This window comes from Enoplosus armatus, chromosome 12, assembly GCF_043641665.1.
Source record: "Enoplosus armatus isolate fEnoArm2 chromosome 12, fEnoArm2.hap1, whole genome shotgun sequence".
Classification (NCBI taxonomy): Eukaryota; Metazoa; Chordata; class Actinopteri; order Centrarchiformes; family Enoplosidae; genus Enoplosus; species Enoplosus armatus.
The window spans coordinates 7,718,107-7,742,314 of NC_092191.1; the positions used below are offsets into that span (position 1 = coordinate 7,718,107).

The window sequence follows — 24,208 nt, forward strand, 5'->3', positions numbered from 1 at the left end:
AACCCCCCCCACAAAGGGTTATTCACACACAGCTTATATTTTTCTGCATTGCTCCTAGTTGAAAATAATGAAACGCTTTATGTCACAGCTCTTGAATGAAAACAGTACATCACTTCCCATGCAGGCTTCTTTTCTGCCCTTTTTTTTTAAATTTTATCCTCCTTTCTCTTCTAGAGACATCAGTAACGCAGCTCTTCCGGTCAACGCACCAATCAGCAGGCTTGTTGTGATTATCTAGAAAGTGAGTTGCTTGTACCATGCAGCGCCAGCAAAAACGTCAAGTCGCGTAATTGGTTGCGCAGTGGAGTTTCTGTTAAATGCCTCTCCAGCTGAAGAGACTCCCCTCCTCTCAGCACTACTGAGCTTTCTCATCCCATAACACTGCGAGCCGAGAGCGCACTTCTGGAACTCCTTGAAACTTTCTATTTAACTTTTTAAAAAACTTATTCTTCTTGTATCATGTTTTGGTCGCTGTTGTGCGTAATCGCAGCCTTTGCGTCCTCGCCGGCGGATGCGCAAATCTCCGGCCGGTATGTTATCGGATGTCCTGCTCGGTGTGACAAGTCCATGTGTCCCCGTCTACCATCGGACTGCCAGTCGGGACAAACCCTCGACGCCTGCCACTGCTGCACGGTATGCGCGTCCGGCGAGGGCGAAGCCTGCGGCGGCAGCGGAAAGCTCGGGGACCCGGTGTGCGGAGAGGGTCTGGAGTGCTCGGTCCCCGGCGGGGTGGCATACACCGTCACGGTGAGGAGGAGAAGCAAGAGTGGGACTTGCGCGTGCAAAGCCACCGAGCCGGTGTGTGGAAGCGATGGGGTGTCCTACCGGAATATCTGCGAGCTGAAGAGGGTCAGCCGCCGCGCGCAGAAGCTGCAGCAGCCACCTGTTCTGTTCATTCAGCGGGGAGCCTGCGGGAAAGGTAACGCACAGGCTGTTTTAATCAGCACAACAGAATAAACAAGACCCCAGAACAAACTGACATGTTGATACGATTTGGTACAAAGGTGGATGATTATGATTGTCGTGGTATGAACAGTAATGATTTGGAGTCAAACTCTTGAGAAACGAACACTGTAAGATCCACACACTGTTTGTCCTTTTGTGACAGAAATCTTTCCGTCTGGATCAGAATAAGTCTGTAAATGTTCTTTGTTGTGTGTCATTTCACTCTTTCACAACTTGCTCTTGAACGTGACCCCTCAAACCCTCACTGGACGTTTGTGGTTTGAACTTCACCCAGATGTTGTAGCTTTAAAGCTGCATTCAGTGGCACACAATCCCCATGTGTCTGGGATAACAAGAGCCACCATTCAACCATGTGTGTTTCCCTCTTGTTCCTGCATCACAATTAGACTGATCAGAGAACTGTTTTTGCCCAGTTGAATGAAGTCATGATGTAAAGCTTGATGTGAGCCACTGGATTTTCTCTGGCTCTCAGGACCAGCAGTCACATGGCTATAATCCGCTTGATTATTTTATACAATACAGTTCATGGCAGGGCGGTCTGCATTAGCTGAACAGAAAGGAATTTCCAGAGCCTGATAAGTATGACATAGGCTGTTATTAAACCGCACTGAAGGGATACATTTGTAATATATATATATATATATATATGTATATATGAGTGTTTCGGTATGGACCTGTACTTTATCAGTGTCATGTGAAAAGTATTTCACTCTAATCAGTGGAGCTCAATAATAAACTGACATCATTCTTCACTTCTGCTGCTCTATGAAACAGAACAGCCCAACTGAGACGCACATTCATTCATCATCGTTAATGCTGCATGTGTGTGAGGTATCTTAAAACAACCTATGAAATATTCAGGGATGAAAAATTGTCATTTTCAAACACACACTTGCACACATGCGGGGCTACAGGTGGTAAAGACATTGTGTCATTCTCCTGTGTGTGTGTGTGTATGTGTTTTACATATGTCCATCTGAAGTGTGCACCACGTGTGCAAACGTCTGAATGAAGAGCTTCAACACCTGTTGCCTCAAAGACCTATAACTTACCTCAAAGCTTGGAAAACCTGCTGCCTCCCCCACTCCTTCCTCTCTCTTCCTTCTCTCTCTCTCGGTGTCTCTCTTTCACCCTCTCTTTGTTTCTGTTGTCGCTCATAAATCACACTTAACAGTCACATGGAGGAATGCCTGGCGCTGATTCAAAGCCATAATTCCTCTTCTGTTGAAGACAGTTTAAAACAGGCAGGAGACACAGAGGGAAACACAAAATTAGCAACCCATAGTTTTTGGGAAAGGTTTACATGTACATCAAAAACCGTGTGGGCGCCGCGGTAGGGCAGACTGTATCGCCACATTTGTTTGTCAGTCATGTAAGCAACTAAAATGGTTAAGTCATTCCCAGGCAGCTAACCATGTCTGAAACAGAGCAAGACTGTGGTGAGTGCTATTGATTTTCCAAAGGCACCCAGTGAGGATTTCCAAAGCTGCAATAAAACAGGTCATATTTCATTCGGTAGACCAGCTTCTGTCCAAGCTGTTGGTGAAGGATGCTGTCAGTAGTAGCATCTCTTTTTGTTTAGATTGACTTCGGCATAAGATGTGATCGAGGCCTTAGACAAAGGCAGTGGTAGTAAGTTACATTTACTACAATTTTGAGGTACTTTTCTTGAGTATTTACATTTTCTGCTGCTTTACTATTCGACTCCACTACACTTCAGAGGCAAATATTGTACTTTTTACTCCAGTACATGTATTTGATAACTTTAGCTATAACTTTAGATATATGATATAAAATATAATCAACAAATAAATTATGATGTATTATTGTAGGTTAAGACAAGACTCACAAGCTACCCAGCAGTATATAATGTACTAAATCAGTCCCACTTTTACCAGCTGCAACATTAAAGTGATTTACACATTAATGCACCAATACTTTTGTACTTTTACTTAAGTAAAACTTAAGAATGCAGGGCTTTTACTTGTAACAGAGTATTTCTACACCGTGGTATTGCTACTGTTACTTAAGTAAAAAGGTTTGAGCACTTCTCCCACTACAGCTGAAAAGAAACTCAACCCCCTCCGAGCGCCTTTAACTTCCCTGCAGCTTGGCCCCATGTTAAGAAAACACATGCAAGTACACTTTGCATGATGTCATTTCGTGTCTGGACGGTAAAGACGTTGATTATGCAACTTGGCAAGGAAAATTAGGTCAAATATTGGTGTGACCTCGGGGTCATATTTGTTTAAAATGAACCTTTGTTAACAGAATGTTTTTGGCAATTTTTTTTGGGAACTGAATGAGGGTGTTGCACTTACATAGCATGCATATACTAGACTGCCAGGACACCCCAAATTACCCATTTCTGACACAGAACTTCATGTAGGGGCTGCTGAAACAACCTTATAAGAGGTATCTGGGCGAATAAAGGTGTGAACATGCAAATGATGTTTGTGGTACTTTCTTTCTTCACCATCTCTTTAGATTTGAATCCAATAGAAGACCTGATAGAGTTCATAGCTGCTGAGTGACTGTACTGCTCTCTAGGGCGCTGCTAGCTGATGTTGCAGAATATACTCAATGACTCTGGCCAGTGACATGTGCTGAATGTGCACATTCTTGCCCGACTTGTCTCAGCCACTGGTAATATTAAAAGATCATCTTTGTGCTTGTTTCTTTTCCTTTTTTTTTATGTTGTTGTATCAGTCTGTCTCCTCTCCTGTTTCTGCACGTCTGTCTGTCTGTTTTCCTCATCTGTTTCTCTTCCTGTTCACGATGCCTGTAGTCATTACTTTTCTTTCTGCTCGACCATCTTAGCTGCAGCCTCTTCTGTAGACATCCGTTGCTCTTATGCTCCTGTGATTCTCATCTAATTCTGACTTCAACATGGAAATATAATAGTTTGTGTGTCCTCTTTCCCCAAATCACACTGATAAGGCAAACAAACCTGATGTGACCTCCCAAGCCCGCCATACCTCCTGTCTGCTCGCTCTGCTCGTTTCTGCCAGTATAATCACTGTTGGACCACAATAAATCTTACTAAACGTTGCATTGAGTGCTGCGTTGGCACTAAAATCCTTGAGCTTCAGGATCTTTATATTGAAATATAAACCATTTTGAAGGTATCAAACGACAATTGCCCTCCAAACTCCAAGAGTTATAATCTGGTATGTGCATTTATAGTTTGACAGTAGGTCTGTGTATCTCTTTGATCATCGTTCATGATTTTCAAACAACACAATGTGAAATGGTTTGGATTCTTACCTCACTGTTTCTATGCTGCTACAACTGTCTCCTTACTCCCATGTGTGTGTGTGTGTGTGTGTGTGTGTGTGTGTGTGTGTGTGTTTCTGGTTGTATTGTGTGCTGCCGCCCCTGGGTGAAGTCCCTAATGGAAAAATAAAGTTCTTTGATTTGAATTGAATTAAAATGGGACAAATTTAAACAAAACTGGAAATGGAAAAGTGAGGTTAGTTAGAGTCATGGACAGTGGGTCCCCTCATAATGTTGCCAATGTGTCATTGTAATATTACAACTGTATATCTTCTTAACTAAGTGAGTCATGATCTTACACTTTAGTGCCCCAACGTTCACATGTGCTGAGTCATCAAAGATGTGTATTGAACCAAAATCAATGTCTTACTGGAAATTACTTCATAATAGCATACACATAACTAAGTGACTGCGGTTGCCATGCTTCTCAAGCCACTTCCACTATAAAGCCAGTTAAGACCAAATAGGAAAGAAAGGAAACAACAGGACTTGCATTTTATTTAGCTTGTGTTACATATCATAGAAAAGTCCTCGCCTCCATTTCACACATTCAGCATAAGCCTGGCTCACCTCAGTTTGCCCAACAGTGGAGAATCAGTGTGTGTGTGTGTGTGTGTGAGAGCGTCAGTGCATGAAGAAGAGGAGCTGACCGTACTGTATTCACATCTAGTTTCTCCAGTTTAGAGAATAAGAAAAAGCAGCTTCCGCCTGCAGGCGCCAATAAAACAGCGGGTACTGTGAATGGGAAAATTGAAAAAGAAAAGAAGCTGAGATCTTGAGCGGGGACCCGTGTGGTGAAGGTCAATGTGTAGGGAGGGGAGGGGGTAATGGGTATATGCGGTGATGAAGATAGGGGGCCGTTGAGTGTGTGAGAGAGAAAGAAATAGATGGCAAGAAAAAGAGAGCGTCTTTATATGAACTTTCTAAATGTTGTGTTTGAATGGTTTCCCCTCATTGAATGCTTGGTTTGACTCCAGAAATAATCTTTTAGACATCTGATCTTTGTTAACTGATGCTCAACTTTATTAGGATCTTTTATTATGAGTCACCCCCCCCCACCCCAAATATGTCTTCCATATGGGTGAAACTTGTTCTTTATCAGGTCACAACACCTTAAAGCAAATTCTTTACTCTTTATATGTCAGAGTGTCTTTCAAACTCTGTAGTGTTTGAATAGGTCTGTCTTCTGAGTGCATGTGTTGTGTTTTTATTTGTTTGGTTTTGTTTTTATAGACTTGTGAAGCACTTATTGACCCCTGCTCTTAAAAGGCGCTACAGTATATGAAGCTTTCTTACTTAGATGATTTCTGTCTAGCTAACCAACGTCTGTCAGTCACTGACCAACAAATAATTTCCAGATCAGCTTGTAAATATAACAAACTAGCTCACATCTCGATGATGGGTTGTAACTAAGCTATCTAGTTATGTAGTTAGCAATGTATAATGAGGTCAGTTACAATTACAACTCATAGTGAATTGTAGAAGAGACTGGACGCAAGAATAGGAATAAGGTCTACCTTCTGTTCGCTTTTACTTGACAATATTGAACATGAGCTTCTTAAGTTAATTGAGCTGCATTCTTTGCAAGTTATAGTGCAACTGTGCACCGGAGCAGCTGATTTGTCACAGTGACCTACAGCTGGAAGCACGTCTGCCATCTGTTCACTTCTACTTGAAACATTTCTGTCTGACCATCACCTACATTATCTGACGTATCTCCCTTTTTCTTACCCTGTTATATACATATTTCAATATATACATTTTGCACATACAGTGGTAGCCACATGTCTGTTTACTATAGGATGTTGCTTTCTAGATTCAGCCTCTTTTAAGTAGATGGAGAAATGTTATAAAAACAAAATATGTGGATGAGACACTAATCAGAAAGCTTTACATCCCCACTTTCTCTCCACACACCAGTGACTTTAAAGGGGTGGATGAAAGGATGAATTAGTCATTTTTTGGCATTTAAGGAGACAGTTGCTTTTCAGTTTGGCTCGTAAGTCAATTCTACAACAGTAAAGCCTTTCAAAGCTTAGTTCAGCAGTGAAATAATCTGTCACAGTGTATAAATCAGGCAACAATGGCTTGGCCCGGGCTCCCTAACGTAACTGAGCTGTGAACATCTGATTCACGATTTCCCATCTCTAACAAATTGTCACCACTGGGCCTATAAGTCTACTATCATCACATTACGTTGCAGTGTGTCTCTGGAAGTACATTTCTGCCTGTGTGTGAGGAGGCAGCACTCATCGTAACATGGTGAAGTGGAAGAGACTGAGAGCCTGTATGGACGCTCCAGAAACAACACGGGTTCTGGACACTGAGTCTGCTCTCTCTAACTATAATCCTATCAGAACTGACCACAACCCCCCGGGTGTGAAGCTAGCATGGGGAGAGTGACTCCAACCTTTCCATTACTGCTCTCTCTTACTGTGTTGAGAAACGTGCGTGGCATTTATCAAATGTAATGTTTGATTTGTAGCTTTAAAGTTCAACAAGGAAAATATATACATGGAGCTTTGGAGAAACGTGGTTTTATTTGTTTATGAGCAACTTATTTTTTGCCAGCGGTGTAGCTCTAGGAATGGAAATGTCAGTCAGTCAGTCCACCACATGGGCCCAGACTAAAATATTTCAACAACTATTAGATGGATTTTTATACAGACATTTGTGGTGCCCAGAGGATGTATCCTAGTGACTTTGGTGATCCCCTGACCTTTCCTCTAGCGCCACTATGAGGTTCACATTTGTGGTTTTGAGTGAAATCTCTCAACAAATGTTGGATGGATTGACATAGAATTAGGTTCAGACATTCATGTTTCCCTCAGGATGAACTGAAATCACTTTGGTGGTCCTCTGATTTTTTATCTAGAGCCATCATACGGTCAAAAACGAATGACATTCTCAACAGCCTCAGCTGTACTTTCTGTTTAGTGCTAATTAGCAAATGTTAGCATGCTAAAATGCCAAATTAGTTGGTGATGGTAAACATCATCACATCAGCATATTAACGCTGTCACTTTGACCATATTGGTGTATTGGACAGACAGACTATAGTTGAGTTGAGCTGAGTGATCCAGTGATCATATAACATGAGAATTTTCCCCCTGCGGCTTGACAAATGTTTTCATACTGTATAATTTAGTGGCATTCAGTACGGCAAGACGGTGCTCATTCCATGCTTGTGTGAGCTTAACTGCACCTAAAGCGGAAAAGTCTCTTTCTCTTTCCTTAACCCTTCACTGCAATCACTGATATCCCAGGGCTTATGGGTGCCTTTGACTTTCACAAAGTTCTGTCCTGAAGGAGAAGGTAATGACTGAAAATTGTCCTTGTGAGACAAAATAGTTTGAGGTACGTGGCAAAATAAGAGTTTACGAATGGAAGGATGAAAAGCTCAGAGGGAAAGGTCTGGGGAGTTTTGATTCATAGCTTTGGTTAAATGGTCTTCTGGGTAGGACTTAATTACCAGGTAAATCAGTCAACATTTCCTGACTTGCCCAACACTGGATAGATGGTGGGATGGGTGATTCAGTGAACTTGGCAGCCCTCATACATACAGTGTCAGACAGTGTGTGTGTGTGTGTGTGTGAGAGAGAGAGTGGTATTATACTTATGAGGACGAGTTTGGTCTTGACAAAAGGCCTGTTAATGGTTTAAGAATCTGTGTATACATTCAACCATGGGGTAAGATAAGGGGTTAACGTCAAGGTTAAGTATTTATTTGTAAGGTTTATGGCCAAGGGTAAGTGTTCATAAATGTGTGTGTGTGTGTGTGTGTGTCAGACCTGACGTAGACAGTCTCAACCGCAGATGAACTGTCATCTTTCCTTTTCCCCTCTGTGTTATGATAAAGGGCTGTTTTATATGTTGGTTTTCTATTCTCACACAGCTCTTACATCATGCAGTATTTCAGTGCATCTTTTGTTTGTTTTTACTCGTCTGACATCCTACGTGTGTGTGTGTGTGTGTGTGTGTGTGTGTGTGTGTGTGTGTGTGTTGTATTTCCAGCTCAGGACAACCCAGACAGCCCAAGACACAAATACAACTTCATCGCCGACGTGGTGGAGAGAATTGCTCCGTCTGTGGTTCACATTGAACTTTACCGCAAGTAAGAGCCGCGCACCTGCATGTGTGTGTGTGTGTGTGTGTGTATGTGTGGGACAGACTGAAACACACTAGAATTTACAGCCCACATGTGTACTTAACCAGACCACACCAGTTGGTAGAGCACCTTGCTCTCCACTTCAGTCTTTCAACGTCTTGTCTTTTCACAGTCTCACCAGCTTTTATGCTCTTTCATCTCTGCTTCTCCTCCTTCTTTGACACCTCAGTTCTCTCGGCGGTGTCGTCTTCGTTCGGTCTGTCACTGCTGCTCGTAAAGCAGTTCTTTGAATGTCTGCGGCTCTCTGATTTCCACGTTTCTGTCTCACCGTCTTCCATCTTTCCCTCACTCAGATCTGTCTCTTGTCTTTTCACTGTTTCTGCCTCAGGTTGACTTAAAAGCAGTTTTTCATTGAAATTGTGCTGTATATTAATGCTGCAGGGTCTGTTTGTTTCCTCCTCTTACTGTTTTTATGTATACACAATCCCTCCAGCTCACCTTTGAATACAAAACCTGTGCAGACACTTGCATGCTTTAAGCTTGTTTTCTTACACTGCTGTTACGTCATGCATTGGTTTGTTTTTCTAGGAGAAGAGACTTTTAAAGAGTGAAATGAACAGCAATACTCTAATTCCCTCTTCCTCCCTCCCACCATTTTCTTCTTACCCCGACAGGATGACCTATTCTAAGCGGGAGGTGGCGGTGGCCAGTGGTTCTGGCTTTGTTGTGTCAGAAGATGGCCAGATTGTGACCAATGCCCACGTCGTGGCCAATAAGCACCGGGTGAAAGTGGAGCTAAAGAGCGGCGGCACCTATGATGCCAAAATCAAAGACGTGGACGAGAAATCGGACATCGCCCTCATCAAGATCGAGGCACCGGTGAGTCAAAGTGCTAGACAATCAGATGGCCAGCAAAGTGACAAAACTAGTACAGTGGTAGTTAGAGTTGCCCTGACATCCAGATAGTTGATGATGATGTTGATGAAACTACGTGCTTGAACTTCCACATGTTTTCTGCTCGCTTTTAGTTGGTTGCTCTCTATATCAGCCAGGTCTCCCTTAAAGGAATAGTTTGCAATTTTTTGGAAATATGCTTATTCACTTTCTTGCCAAGAGATCCATACCACTAGACGATCCATACGTTAGAGCCAGGAAGTGATTAGCTTGGCTTAGCAGAAAGACTTGCCAGCAGAGACTTCAGAAAGTCACTGCCTCCGACCAATGGTTGCCAAGACATAATTATAGTGCATAATTCCTGGTAAAAAACACAACTTGTTCCTTTACATTTCTGCTTGTGTACAGGTTAAACAAACGAGGCAGAGCCAGGCTACCTGTTTCCATCTGCTTCCTGTCGTTATACTAAGCTAAGCTAAGCTAATTGCCTCCTGGCTTTAGCTCCATATTTAGCAAAGAGATGTGAGAGTGGGATTGATCTCTTGTCAAGAAAGTGAATAAGCATATTTCCCAAAATGTCACACTATTCCTTAAAAAAAGATACACTTTGCCTCACTGAGTTGTGATTGGTTAGATTAAGACCAGAGAAACAGGCTTACTGGATGATGAATTCCCTCCACTTTCTCTTACTTTCATTTCTCCCTCTGTTAGCTTCCAGTCCAAAAACTAAATTTACTCATGTCTAGTCACAACCACCGATGCTTTTGACCCTGGTTAGTAAAGTAATAATTTCTCATATATTAGTAGTGAAGACAACAATGTTTGATAACATTGTTTTCTAAGTTCTTTAAGCAAACAACCGTCCAAATTCACTTTATAGACCACTGAATTGCTCGGCCTCCAGGATGAGAACAATGGATTTGGACAAATGTTGGTTTCACAAATGAGCTTTTATGCACAGATTCACGAGTCAGCTGGAATGAGAACATTTTCAAATGTACTTGTTTTCTGCACTGTCAGCCAGTGCAACAGGATCAAAACATTAACTCACTGTTTTGCAATACGTCAATTAAACTGTTGGAAAACGTGAAGGCTGGGGGATTGAAGTCTGGCATGAAAGTGCTCTAAATCTAGGAGATCATTCAGAGTGCGAGTGAAGTAAAGTGAGAATGCAGGTGCAGCCAAATGGGCCTTTAACAGACAGCTGGCTGGCACTCAGTCCAGATCCTGTAGGTGTTCAGACACATCATGCTGCAAAAACAACTGACGGATACACAAGTCTTCTCACGAGCAACTTGCAGAGGCAATGACTTATTACTGACAGGTGAAACTGTGGCCGGTTTAAAACCAGTGTTGATATTCAACACTTTGCTGCACAGGACGTATGTTTGCTACATTTTCTCTCGCTGTCTGTCTGTCTGTGTTTATTTCTCTGTCTACTGGACTAGAGGGATCCTCATTACATGTTAATCACAGCCAACAGTCATGTGAAGGAATGTGTGGCAGAGAGCCAGGGCCTATTGACGGGGAGTCATAGCAGAGCAGAGTGCATTATGGAGCTCACTCTCATGGCTGGGTGACACAGCTGAATAGATGTTCATGACAGCAAGACGAGGTGTATTACAAAGACCTCCAATTCTGAAAAGAGGTTGAAACATTCAGGTTTTGTTCGGCCGACAATGTGAGCGAAGAGTGCAGAAAAGAGCAGTGACAGACGCTTTGTTTTTGTTCATCCTATAATAAAAGCTGTTCCGTCTGTCGGTGACAGGCTTTCCCGTGTTTGTTTGCATCACATGCTCAGTGTGCAGATACAGTGAAGATTCAGGAATGACTCATACTTTATGTCATAGAAGCATGAAACGTGTCAGCTGGTTAACAATAATGTATGCTTCATCACTGCAGAGGTCTTTGTTAATATAGTGCAGAAAAATAAAATGTATTTGTAGCATTCTTCAACTTAACTGGTTGGTAAACAACAGGTGATTGTAATAAAGCAGGTTGATTGTAATCAAATGACAGCCAGAGGCATCCAGGGAGTCACAATGGTAGAAAACACATTCAACCACATTCAAGTATACTTGTTTTGATAAAGAGTGTAAGTCATTGTGTGAAATCAGAGCAGGTCATCCAGGTCATGAGTCAGTGATGAAGCCCCAGAAGACCTGTGGTCACTTTGGAAAGGCCACATGATTTAGATGGAACTGGTATTTCTGCTAATGAGGAGAAGTTGGCGTGTGTGTTTGTGTGTGTGTGTAGTGAGAGTTAATACAGGGGAGAATTAGAGGATGAGTAAGTTATAATGAGAGGGCAGGAGGGCGAGCAAAGTTGTCATTTTGGATTCTTTTTAAAAGGGAAAATATAGCCATCCAAATCTATAGCTGCAGGGTATTTAATTCAGTACCTAAAGAGTAATAACTGTAAATTTCAGCTTTGAAATATTCTTTGTTTATTTAAGGACCGTTCTCTGAAGGTATAGATGACAGTGCTGTCAAAGCAAGCCTCAAATAAAATCTGGGGCCCATGAGGTCCAAGTCAAGTCTTCGGCAATTTGCATGTCAGTTGTCTGAATACTGAATATTAAAATGACAGTATTTTCCATTCAAAGCTGTGTTAATAGTTGAACTTGACAGTTCATTCTTGACTTTGGAAACGGCATTTGACAAAGCATTCTTCACTCAAGGTCCACTTACTTGCTTGTTCCAGGGCTTTCGACTCTGTCACACAGTCTTCTTGAGTGTTTCCTAGGTCAAGAGTGAACCGTCAAAGTTCTCAGAATAATGGAGAGTTTGAAAATCTACAGTTAGTGACAACAGAGCGAACCTCATCTGCTGGTGAAGACCATGCAATATGGTCAAGAGCTCCAGAATAAGTAAAAAGTGGACCTTGAAAATTATTTTGTCAAGTGTGTTAATGGTGTTTCTACATAGTTGAGACTAGAGCTGCAATGATTTGTTGACTTAGATAAATAATTAAACGATTAAACGCTGACTAATTTTCTGTCAATCAACTAGTTGATTGAGAAGATTTTCTGATTGGAGTTTTAGATTTTAGAGAGATCTCTATCTCTCGCTATTTTGCAGCAAACTGACCATATGTGAGTTTAGAAATTCTTATCCCAACTGGTATTGAATATATCTCTTTAATCTTACATTCCGCCCTCCCTCATTCCCGCCTGCCTTCGCTCTCTGCTCCTCACGCTATTCTTCATAGCGTTCTCTCTATTAAATAAAAGCACGTTGCTGTCAACGTCAGCACTCCAGAAGCAGCCACAAATAATCACCAAACAATTGTACCAGTTTATGAGTGAGAAAGTTTAAAGTTAAGTTTTCCCTGAGTGGAATGACTCGCTTCTCTCTTCTTTCTCTTCCCTTTTCTATGTGAAATTGGAGTTTATTGGTAGCAAGGCCCAGTCCGTTCATGGGGCTGTGGTCTACCCCTCAGCTCTGGGGAATACATTAGTCTGCCTGCAGCAGCTGGAACTTCAGAGGGGATGGGAAGGGGGGAAATTGCTGTGCTCACTTGTTCCTGTGTAGAGAGTATGGGGGGAAAAGAGAAAGCAAGAGGGTCAGAGAAAGAAGGAGTGATGTGGTCAAGGCCTGGAAAATTGATCCATATGTCTGGGGGACTATGTGAGCTAAAAGGCTAATGAGTGCACTGTGTGACGTGGCAAAAGCACAACAAAGATTGAACTCATTGTGCTTCAGGTTTTAAAATGCCTCTCATTGACCTCATTCTCTCACTCAGATCTTGGACACGGTCACATTCACTTGGACGTGCTTACGATGAATTGGACGCGTTTAGATTTACCTGGAAGGACTTACTTTGACTTGAAAGCTCGCTGACTTGGAAGGACATTTATTTAATCATATTGACTTATATCGACCCCCACAGACTTGGAAGCAACCATACTGCCTTGGAATGACTTCAAAACACTCAAATGTGCTGTCCATATCATTCCAGATCATTTTATTGCATGGCCTGTGCAGTCATTAACCTTGGGTTTGGGTGCTTTGTACTGCAAATGCAGTCAAATGTAGTGAACCCATTGATCCATGGCTCTGTTCACGCTGCAGCTCAAAAATTATTTAACTGAATCGATTGTGGCAGAACTGACCATTTGCTAAACCCCTCCCCACACCGGTGATTATCCAGCCACAGCTTATCAACTGCAAGTAGGCATGGCAGGCCTGTCGAGCTTTGGGTTTTTCCAAAAAAACAAAATAAGAACGTAAGGAATGGCTTCATCAATGTGTTTATCTGCTCTACTGTAAGCTGCAAACTTTACAATTACAACATTAACCTAGTGTTAGGTCCAAGGCAAAGCCATGAGCTAACTACATCATTTCATGGGGTTACTACAAAAAGCTCACTAACGTTCACTAACTCACTAACATTAGCAGTTCTGCTCAGCTTTTTCTTAGATTTAGGGAGGTAAATTTGTTACTGGAAATAGTGTTAGTGTTTTCTCTTGCAAATGCAAAGCAGAAATCTTATTTTCTCTAGTATAACCATCCAAACAGGGTTGTGATAGGACGATATAACAATTTAATCATACATTTTCCTTTATAATACTGTCCCAATAACATTAGGGCTAACTGTACCCTGCAATGCAAGAAGCAACAACCTGCTCTTTGATTTCCATACTGACTTTTGGCTTAAGACGTAGCTTAGCCTCAGCCTTTCAGCATGATATAATGTGTGTAGCCGTCAAGTTCATATTTAAGAGCCTTTTACAAGGTTTTCGTTTTAAGTCTGAGATTTCAACCAACTCAGGACTCTAACATTAATTAGCTAGAATCTTTTTTCTTCTTCTGTCCGAAATCAAGGACTCATTGATTCAGAAATGAATGTAAATGTTGCATGGTTTATCTGCCACCATTGTCATTGTGAACTGCATGTATGCCATGATAAAATGGAAAGCTTCCTATTAATATTTTCAACACCAGAGGTGAAGTTGCCTGAAAGAGAATTAAATCCCACTGAAACTGTTGGATGTAACTCCAATAAATGAGCCGTTAACTTAACCCTCATGCTAAAATCAGCTTTACAAGTGTTGCAGGGAAAATTGGCCTCATGTTTACCATATGGTCCCCAGAAACAATGGCACTGTCTGTCTCTGTATTACCCATCACCTAGTATTAAGAGTCTCAAACCATTCTCTCTGGGAAATTTGCCTGGTGCTGGTTTGGACTGGGCTATTATTGGAATATGTCTGTATGTGTGTGTGTGTGTGTGTGTGTGTGTGTGTGTGTGTGTGTGTGTGTGAGTGTGTGTGTGTATCTGTGTTTATGTGCAGAAAGGAAAGAGAAGGAATGTCACTCCATGTAACCATGTGTTTATCTTTTATCTCTATCAGCAACATTGGGTAAATGTTTCCCCAGGAAGTGAAAGATGTCTACATTTCCCTGGATGAACAGTACTGACAGACAAAAACTAACTTGCAATCAATTATGCAAATCGCTGTGTGTGTGTGTGTGTGCGTGCGCTCACATGGATGGGTTTTAAGACGGCTCACTGCAGGGATGTGGAGAACACGCTTCATTGCCAGTGGAAAGACACTGCATGTCGTCCTTCAGAGACAGGCAGAGGGGAAATGAATCACTTCCTCCTCTCCTCCTGACCCAACCTTTCTCCTTCATCTCTTGTCCCTGTAACCAAAATGGTTCCCATGCTTAAGGACGCAGTTGGGTGGGAAAAGAGCCAAGGAAAATACACACACACACACACACACACACACACACACACACACACACACACACACTCTTTTGCCCTGCTGGGTCTTGATGCACTTTGTCTTGGCCTACTTTTTGGCTGCGTAATTGTTTTCCAAGCCTGCTGGACAGGCAGCAGCCTTGCCCAAAACGGTTTCGGCTTACCAGTCAATGATGTCACTTTAGATGCGTATGAAGTATGATAGAAACGTTTCAAATCAACAACGGCTATAGTCAAACGGTTGATAACCAGCAGTGTATTTGACACATTCACTGACTGATTTCTTTTTTGCTCTAACTAGAGACTGGCTATGGCTATGCTATTAGTTTTCAATGGAACTGCTTTCTACTGAAGAGATTGTCTCTGAAAACTGTTGACAGTGCGTTCTCCTGATTATCCAGAGTGAACTTAACACTGTTTGTGAGAACCAGCACTCACACTTTAGCCAGTTGTGCCTTTTATTATCTACTAACTCATTTATTACAACTGTCATACTCCACACGTTGGGTGTAGGCTTTAGGAAAGTGCAACACATACATGTGGGGCTATAACCCTGTGGTTCTTAAACTGGGATCCAGGCACCCTCTGAGCTGCTTGAGGAGATTCCAGTGTGCTTCCCCAGCCTTATAAAGAATAGTCTAGACTACATTATAACTGCCCTAGACATATAAAGCCTATAGGAATTAGGATTACTGTCATAGGTTTCAATCTCGTCACTATTATCTCTGCGTGCACAGCGTCAGCGGTTAAACATCTCTTTTCTAAACCTCTCATCCCGTTCAAGGTTGGGGCTGGAACGTATCTCAGCACACACTGGGTAAGATGTGGGGTAAATGCCGGAAAGGTCGCCAGTCATCACAGTGAAACATTTCAATACTATATAAATACAAGTATGACCTCATACTTTAGCTAAAAGAGAGGTTTAGTTCATATACTTCAGGCTTCCTGAAGCAAATGAACACATAAGACCTCATCTCCTCTCATCATTGTGATTTGTGCAGTTCAAAGTTTTGTGGTGTCTAGCCCAAGCTGACGCCCTCAAGTCCTCTGAGCTCTCATGCAAAACTACACAGAGTGGAACATACACATGGAACTCACGGACATATGTTTGCTCTTATACAGGCTAAAAACCTTCCCGACAACATATGGAAACCATAGTGGTTTCAGTACTGGTGTCAGCAAGGATATGGTTCAGCCAGTGTGATTTGACATGCTGATGTTACCTACAGACCTACTTCGTGTGTTGACGAACACCTACTTCTGTGATATTTACAGTGTGTGTAAACATCCACCTACATATCTGTTTTCAGTCGACCAAACGTGCACAAACAGGCATTCATGCACACATTATATGAGTCACTTACACACCATACAAGCACCCAGACTCGCAGACAAACACACACACACACACACACTCAGCGTCCCCTCTCTCCAACCCCTCAGCCTGATCTTCTGATTTGATGTTATGTATGAGCGTGCTGAATCCTGCCCCATTTTTTATCTGCATTAGCACAACCCCGAGGGCACGGAGTTCAGACGTCAGCAGTAAAACCCTATACATTAGTGTACTTGTGAATTTTGCAAAGTAGAACTTTTAAAGGTATGCGCCCTGCTTTGAAGTCACCTGTGTGAGAGGAACAGGAGAGCTTAAGTGACTGCAGTTGAGCTTATATACAGTTCGGGTCACGCACTGACCCAACCGAAGCAGCTTCTGTGTCTGAATGTGTGTATTTTGAAGCAGTCTGGCTGTATATCTAAGTAGTGCCAGGTGTGTGGGTTTTAATTTACAGACTTGAGTTTGTGAGGGTTCATGCCCAGGCAACCTCCTCCCTCTCTGTGTGTTCGTACGTGTGTCTGTGTGCGTATATAAGTACATATGCGCCTCAGAAAAACTATTAAGCCGCAGTCCATCCCAGCTTGACTGGAGTTAAAGTTTGCACCTGGTCCTCTGGTCATAAAACGGTAGTTAGTGTAATGGCTTTTAAATGAGCCTCCAAACGACCAAGGCTGTAACATTAAACAATGACACATCTCTATAGCAACTCTGCAGCTATTTTCAAAGCGATCCGTTAGCTTGTCTGCCAGCTTATCTGTCCCTTTGCCACAGTGTTGGTGACAAAATCTGTCTGCGTGCAGGAGGCTGAATCAAAACTCAGCGACAAAAGATGGAAAAAAAGTCTGGGATTTTTCACACCACGTGCCCCTTACAGCTACTTCTTCGGTCAAGGTAAACAAAGCTGTTTAGTCCTCCTTTAATCTGATGTCCCACCTCTCTCTCTTATCTAAACACGCAAGAACTCAAACACAGTTTCCTTTGTGACTTCGGGGAGAGAGAAAATCTATGGCATCATACTGAAGTTCACCAGCAACTATGTGAGGCAATAAAATGGTCTCCTGCCTGACAAAATAAGAAGCTTTCATTTTCACAAAGTAGATGCTATCCTCGTAGACCATGTATGGTTTATTTTTCTGAGATATTCACACACTCTTTTGGGCCTTAAACCAAAAATATTTTTGGGGGTCATAACCTGGTTTCTGCCAACGAGTGCTGGCAGAAACAGTCAACATCAACGTAATATCAAACAAAACAGTTTGACTCATGCGTCTCACATTCTCAGACCTCTCTTCCTGTGGTTTGTGGTGTTTGTTGTTCCCCTCGTTCACCTTGCCTCCTTCCTTTAAGTGTGGCTATAGTGTCCTCATCTGAAATAGCAGGGTGACTCACTTGGGTGGTCAGGAGAGGCGGACTCACATGGCGAGATGATTTTCCACAAGTCGTTCCAGGTTGCTGACGAGTCACGATTAGTAAGTGATATGTAAGCTCGGGGTCTTTCAAAACGTTGGGCAGTCAGCGTGTTCAGTGTTTGTTCTGCCTTCTCACCTAGGCACTGTTTGGTTGTCAGCATGCTGATGCATTTTGCGCTCTTTGTACATGATTTTTCTGAATGCATTGTGATTTTGTGTGGGTGTGTGAGAGCCTGGGATGCCAAGAAACCTCTATAAGCAGCAAAAACTCTTCATTGTTTGCGTTTATTCAACTCTTTCGGGGACGCATTAACAGTCAAGCTAAAAACAAAGCTGTTCCTCAAAGTTGACGTTTTGGAGATACAACCTGGTTGCAACAGTCACCATGGCACCACCAGTATCACTAACTGTTAACATAATCATGGTGGTCGGCAGTGGCCGAGTCCTGAATGTCTTGGCAGCGACTCACATCCACCTGACGTCCTCTCTCTCTCTCAGCTGTGTGTGCTCCTCTCTCCATCTGGTTATACTCTTATCGCACATGGAGTGTGAAGGGAGACGGGGAGCGGGGGTGATTATACAGACTGCTACTCCTGTGTCAGGTGTCTGTTTGTGTGTGTTTGCACACACCAAATGTATGTTTCCTGGTTTATGTACACACTTCTGCAGCCTGTTTGTGTGTGTGTGTGTGTGTGTGTGTGTGTGTGTGTGTGTGTGTGTGTGTGTGTGTGCCGTGTTTACTTTTAACATCGCCGTGATGTTCAAATGAGCCCACAGGAATCAGGAGCACGGCCTCGGACATTTGTGTTAGTTGTGTATGTGTTTACATTTGTGTATCAATGTGCATGTGTGCATGCGAGGTAAGGTGGAAAGTAGGGTTGAAAGGTTGTCGTCCTCGGTTACTGGCTATCACTATCTTTGTCATCTTCTAATAATAACTTCACCTCAAAGTTCAAGACAGTTTACAGCAAAGTATAACACACCGACGGCTGAATCCAAAGTGTGACTTAAATGTTTTCCCACAATCCAATTTTCTAATTTAATTTAAATTAGTTTAGAATCAGGTGTCTGCTAACAAAAGGCATCGGCAGCGAGGTGTCATGTTTTATGACTGAGAATAATATGATTTGTGATTTGCCTGCTATGTCTGAGTGCATATTTCACATAGATCCTTTTGTGTGTGTGTGTGCCAGCTTGTGTTGCTGTCTCAGTTACCTTGCAGCCTCCTCTGGCTCCTATTTATAACCCTGAGTAAACAAAATGGATACACAGGAGAAGCACTCGGGACAGGTCCTTTTTTTTTTTTATGATAGGGCGTTGTGTACAGTCTCCGCACAGACTCAACGTGATGTGGCGGCGCGTGTGCTTTGACTGCGGCCTGCCCACCAGAATGATTTCATTCAGAGTAGGAAACTGTCACTGCGGATGGATAAATATATCCATTCTGTGTCTGTCTGCAGACGCAAGCTCTCAGCAGCCTGGTTTCCACTGCCCAGTGTAACAAGGCTAACCAGAGCTTAAGGTATTCATTATTTACTGTATATCAGTCAGTTTTCCAGCATCTGTGGTCCGTTGGCACACATTCGTCATTAGGAATGATTTGTCAGCTGGGCTACACGTTAAGTCCAACAAATATGCTTTTGATGTTGATTATTATCATTTTGAGCGGAGTTGTTTGGCATAAATGTCACTTCTTCCTGCGGTGGAAGAGGAGTAATTGGGAGCATTGAGTGGGTTGTGTTTTGAAGACTTGTGGTTGTGGTGTAATTATTTTCCTGCTGTCCGCTCATAAAACACATGATCATGAGAAGTCCTGAAAGCTCAGCAGAGTAATTGCAGTTAAAGCAACACCGAGTTTATCACTGTCACCAAAACAGATTTATACTTTATGAACTTCTTATGAAACAGATAAAAAATCTCACAAAACATACTTTTTTTACATGCAGAATAAAGCCAATTTTAGCCCATTCATTCCACATCTGATCCTATTGTTTAAACTTTATTCAGAGCACCTTCCACTAACAGGCCAAATATATATATAGCAGCTGGCAGAGTTGCTTTACACTAATAAACACACCATCTCTCTCGAACAGCCTTCCAGCATTTGTCATGGATCTTGACTCGTTTGAAAGACAGCTAATATGTTTTCTTTGACTACCTTTACTTGGTAATGCAATAATGACACATTTTCTGACCATATGTCAATGCCTTTTGCATTCATTCATGCCATTTTAATTGATAAAATGTATTTATTCCTACTTACAGGTCTACATTAGTTTTATCCTGCAAAAGCCTGAATCATTCTTTTCTCTCAGTAGCTTTGGCCTCCAGTTATATGAACATGTTCCTCTGTGTTTCCCACTTGCAGAGCAAGCTTCCTGTACTGTTGCTGGGCCGTTCATCAGACCTGAGACCAGGGGAGTTTGTGGTCGCTATCGGCAGCCCGTTTTCCCTCCAGAATACAGTCACTACGGGAATCGTCAGCACCACTCAGCGGGGGGGCAGAGAGCTGGGCCTTCGCAACTCCGACATGGACTACATTCAGACTGATGCCATCATCAATGTAAGCGAATGAAGATGCATTATCATTACATTTACACTTTCTTTTTCTCACAAACAGAAATATAATGATGATGTAACCCTTTTTGGTTCACAGTACGGCAACTCAGGAGGGCCTCTGGTGAATCTGGTAAGCTATTTTTTATTTTCGGAACCAATTTTTACACTGTTTGTTTGTTACCAGACACTAAGTTGAGGTTTGCTGTTTTAGGACGGCGAGGTGATCGGGATCAACACGTTGAAAGTGACGGCTGGCATCTCCTTTGCCATTCCCTCTGACAAAATCCAACAGTTCCTGGCAGAGTCCTATGACAGGCAGTCCAGAGGTATGAGCTCTCACTGACGCAATTTATTATGTTTTCATGTTATAGCTTCCATTCAATCACCAAGACAAACTGTAGGACGCAACTGCAAGAGTTGGACCAATATCCCTATGTGCAAATACAGTGTGTGCTCTCTTGAGATATATTGACTACATTTCTAGCTTCATGAATCCGTGCCCGGCATTTCCCAACGAGGATTGTGACAGTGCAAAGAAGAAAGCCAGTATATGTCAGGTTGTTTTTCATCCTTTACCTCACGTAGTGTTTTGGAACAGTATTTGTTTGGAACATGTATTTTATGTGTGACTGCCAACATGGCTTCTCCATTTGATTTTTCTATATGATGAAATAACCAAAAAACAGACTCCCCAAATTTATGATGAAACACGTTCACACTGTCCTGCAATATTAATGAGATGCCATAATCCACTGTGATCCACAGTCTGATGTATGGTAATAATACCATAATCACTCACATAAAGGAAGAAAATACCCTGGAGAATTTTAATTTTTTGGATGTCAACACCCTCATAAAACATAGAACCCAGACTGTTGCAGTCGAGAGGATGAGTGATTGTGTTTTTATTGTGTTGTTGTCCATCTCCAGGGAGAGCAGCTGCTAAGAAGAAGTACATTGGTGTGCGGATGATGACTCTCACTCCGACGTAAGTTGCACACTTTTATGCACATCGCCAGTGAAATAGCAACAGTACGTCTACAGAAATGTATGAAATGGTTCCCTTATATCATGCTTAGACAACAGGAAATTGCAGCATTTACATTCCTTGTTTTGTGCTGGATAGAAATGTTGATTGTATACTAAATTCTCTGTTCCTGTTTCTACATCTAGGCTGGCCAAAGAGCTGAAGACTCGACACCGTGACTTCCCTGACATCACCTCTGGAGCTTACGTTATGGAGGTCATCGCAAAGACACCAGCAGCAACGTAAGGGAGAGGTTTTGCCCATAAGGCTCCACAAGCGTGGGCTCAATTCAGACAAATTTGGTTGTAACATCACGGTTTTCACTGGAGTGGAAATGCAAATGTCTCAGACTCTTTCTCAGCTATGGGATATTGTCTTTGGCACTTTATACTACACACGTGTAGTCAATTCACGCAAGACTCTCATCACTCTCCATGCAGCTCCTGCTCCCCTCTCGCAATGCAAATAGACAGTATATTTCATTTCCTTCCTTTGTTTTATTTCTCTCCTCTTAACTGTCTAAGTGTGCACATAGACACACACTTAAACACACACACACAGGCGCCTACACAGCTGTCTCAGTAGAACGTAAAGTCATGGCTCACTCCGGCGTGCCTGGAGTGCCTGGCCTGCTAAAATATCCCCCTCCTCCCACAATCGCAGCCCACTCCAATCAGCCACCACCACAACTCCAGCAGAGTGGGGCTCGGGAGACGCTGAGGTCAGCTATTTCCTTCAAACCTCATGCAGGGAGGTTACTAGCAGTGCTGTGGTTTTCCTGCGCCTGCTCACCCAGCCCACTCCAGAGCGGTGTCCCGTACAAGGCCTCGTCAGAGTTTACTCATTGCTTAAATCACCCTGCTTTTTGCATAATAACAATTCTGTGGTTGGATGTTATTTTCTAGGCGGCACTTTCATGCTTTTGATCCCACTGTGTTTTGCGTTGGTTTATGGCCTTTGGAAATCTTGACCCTACTGTAGAGAACCTTCCATTTGTCCTGTCGGAGGTGTTAGAGCGGCTGAGGGTAATGAGGGGAATACTGAGCTGCAGTTGTGTTAATGGATGCCGTTGCAAGTGAAGGTGTGGTGGTCTGCGTTTACATGTGGCTGTGATTACGCAGCTGTGTTGAGAGGCAGCTTTTGATATCACTGCTGATTGCTGCCGTAGTCTGTGTGTGATTTCAAGGTTTACTAGTTTGTTTTTTTCATCATGGGTGTACGTTTTTATTTGCTTAGTGCTCAAACCTCGCTGTGCTATCCTTCCATCATGATCGTTCCATCATTAAAATTCTTACAACAGATGTTACACGGATTGAGATTGTGCTCACACAGGCCTGTCGACAAGCCTGACCAAACTGCAAGTTAGATATGTTTGAATGAAACACTAGAAACACATGAGAATACCTTGATTTTAACTTCTTATTTTGTTTATTGTGTGCGTGATGTGTAGTCTGTGAGCCATTACATCTGTAGGCCATTAAATGAACCTGGTGTTTTAATTATTTCCACTAAAATCCAACAAGGAAATTATAGTAAGGTGTTGTGTATGGAGAGGGGAAAAAAATGGTCATAAAACCAATCACATTTTAACATTAAAGGATAAGGCTGGTGATATTGTATATATTTATTATTGTCATCAATTTCCCTGTTGGAGGCACTCAGCTGCAAGCCCATTGCCTCTATTGAAAATCTGTATAAACAGGTCATAAATAATACTTTTGTTTAAAACAAAAAGCTCAGTAATTTCCTAAGACAACATTTGGAAATGGAAAACATCTTAAACCTCTAGATCAACAGGACGCCCTCATCACCAGCACAGTGTTACCTTCCGGTCCCATACACCTGCTTAATGGCTAAAACCGTACCAGAATATCATATCACTCTACCAAGAAAACTAAACTGCAACATGTACTTCCATTTATGAAGCCCTCGATCAGTCATCTCTTCTTCTTCTTCTCTGCTCCAGTGGTGGCCTCAAAGAGCACGACGTCATCATCTCCATCAACGGCCAGAGGATCTCATCAGCGACTGATGTCAGTGCAGCCATCAAGAAGGATGACACCTTGAGAGTAGTCGTGCGCCGTGGAAATGAGGACGCTATCCTCACAGTTGTTCCCATGGAGATCGACCCTTGACCCTCCACAAAACACACTACAGGAGCTGGAGCTAGGTTTTACTTATCACCAGTGGACCTTATATTGAAGGGGGGCTTCTACTGGCCCACCCTCTCCCTGTGGCCAAAGGCCAGTGGCGCCACACATCCAGGAAAAATTCTGGCTTTGCCTTGAAACGAGCGACTGTGCAGATGCTCTAAAAGCAGTGCTGTACTTTGTTTTCCATGTGTGTTTTCACTTTTAGTCTTTAATGCTTTGATCAATGCTACTACAGTTTGGTCACAAACTTAAGAAGTTGGTTATTGGCGCGTTGTTTTTATCTGCTTCCTCTTGTTTTGTGTCTTTTTTAATATGGACTTTTGCTCAGTCGGGCCTTCCACTGCAATTTTAAGCAATTTAGTGACTCGCTGGGCAAATCTGATTTGTATAATTGTTGTTTTCTAAACTCCTTTTTTAAAGTACTGTAGAATGTTTTTGTTGATTATGTGATGTATGCTGAGAAAATAAAAGGTTTGCCTTCTTTTGTTTTGACACTCACCGTGCTGACATTTTCTTTCCGTCTCTCTTTCACTCAATTTCACACACACACACACACACACACACACAAACATGCACACAAACACACACATTTTGAGATGGACTGCACCCAGGCTGACATTACAATATTTTCTTTGTGTGTGTGCAGAGTTTGCTTAACCATCTCTCGAGCACATGCATTCACACAAAGGGAACCTAAAACCAATCGGGATCTGGTTTAAATTTGCTTTTATTGCCTTCATATGTGCTTGATAGTGGTCTGGTGTGATT

General features: G+C 42.4%; 1 protein-coding gene across 3 annotated transcripts; it reads left to right on the plus strand.

The window, feature by feature from the left end:
* Window positions 1–459: 459 nt before the first annotated feature.
* On the plus strand, window positions 460–23,896 carry LOC139293977 (serine protease HTRA1A-like). Of its 3 annotated transcripts, XM_070915705.1 has the most exons (11): window positions 534–717; window positions 766–919; window positions 2,226–2,240; window positions 8,272–8,356; window positions 9,025–9,229; window positions 20,070–20,264; window positions 20,358–20,390; window positions 20,472–20,586; window positions 21,200–21,248; window positions 21,434–21,529; window positions 23,254–23,896. In XM_070915705.1, exons 1-11 carry the CDS (start codon window positions 568–570, stop codon window positions 23,420–23,422), a joined length of 1,266 nt encoding a protein of 421 aa, XP_070771806.1. In that variant the 5' UTR covers window positions 534–567; the 3' UTR covers window positions 23,423–23,896. The 3 variants fall into 3 exon arrangements, with proteins under 3 accessions (XP_070771804.1, XP_070771806.1, XP_070771805.1); XM_070915703.1 differs by lacking the exon at window positions 2,226–2,240 and having other exon boundaries at window positions 460–919; window positions 8,257–8,356; window positions 21,191–21,248; XM_070915704.1 differs by lacking the exon at window positions 2,226–2,240 and having other exon boundaries at window positions 534–924; window positions 8,262–8,356; window positions 21,191–21,248.
* The last annotated feature ends 312 nt before the right edge of the window (window positions 23,897–24,208 follow it).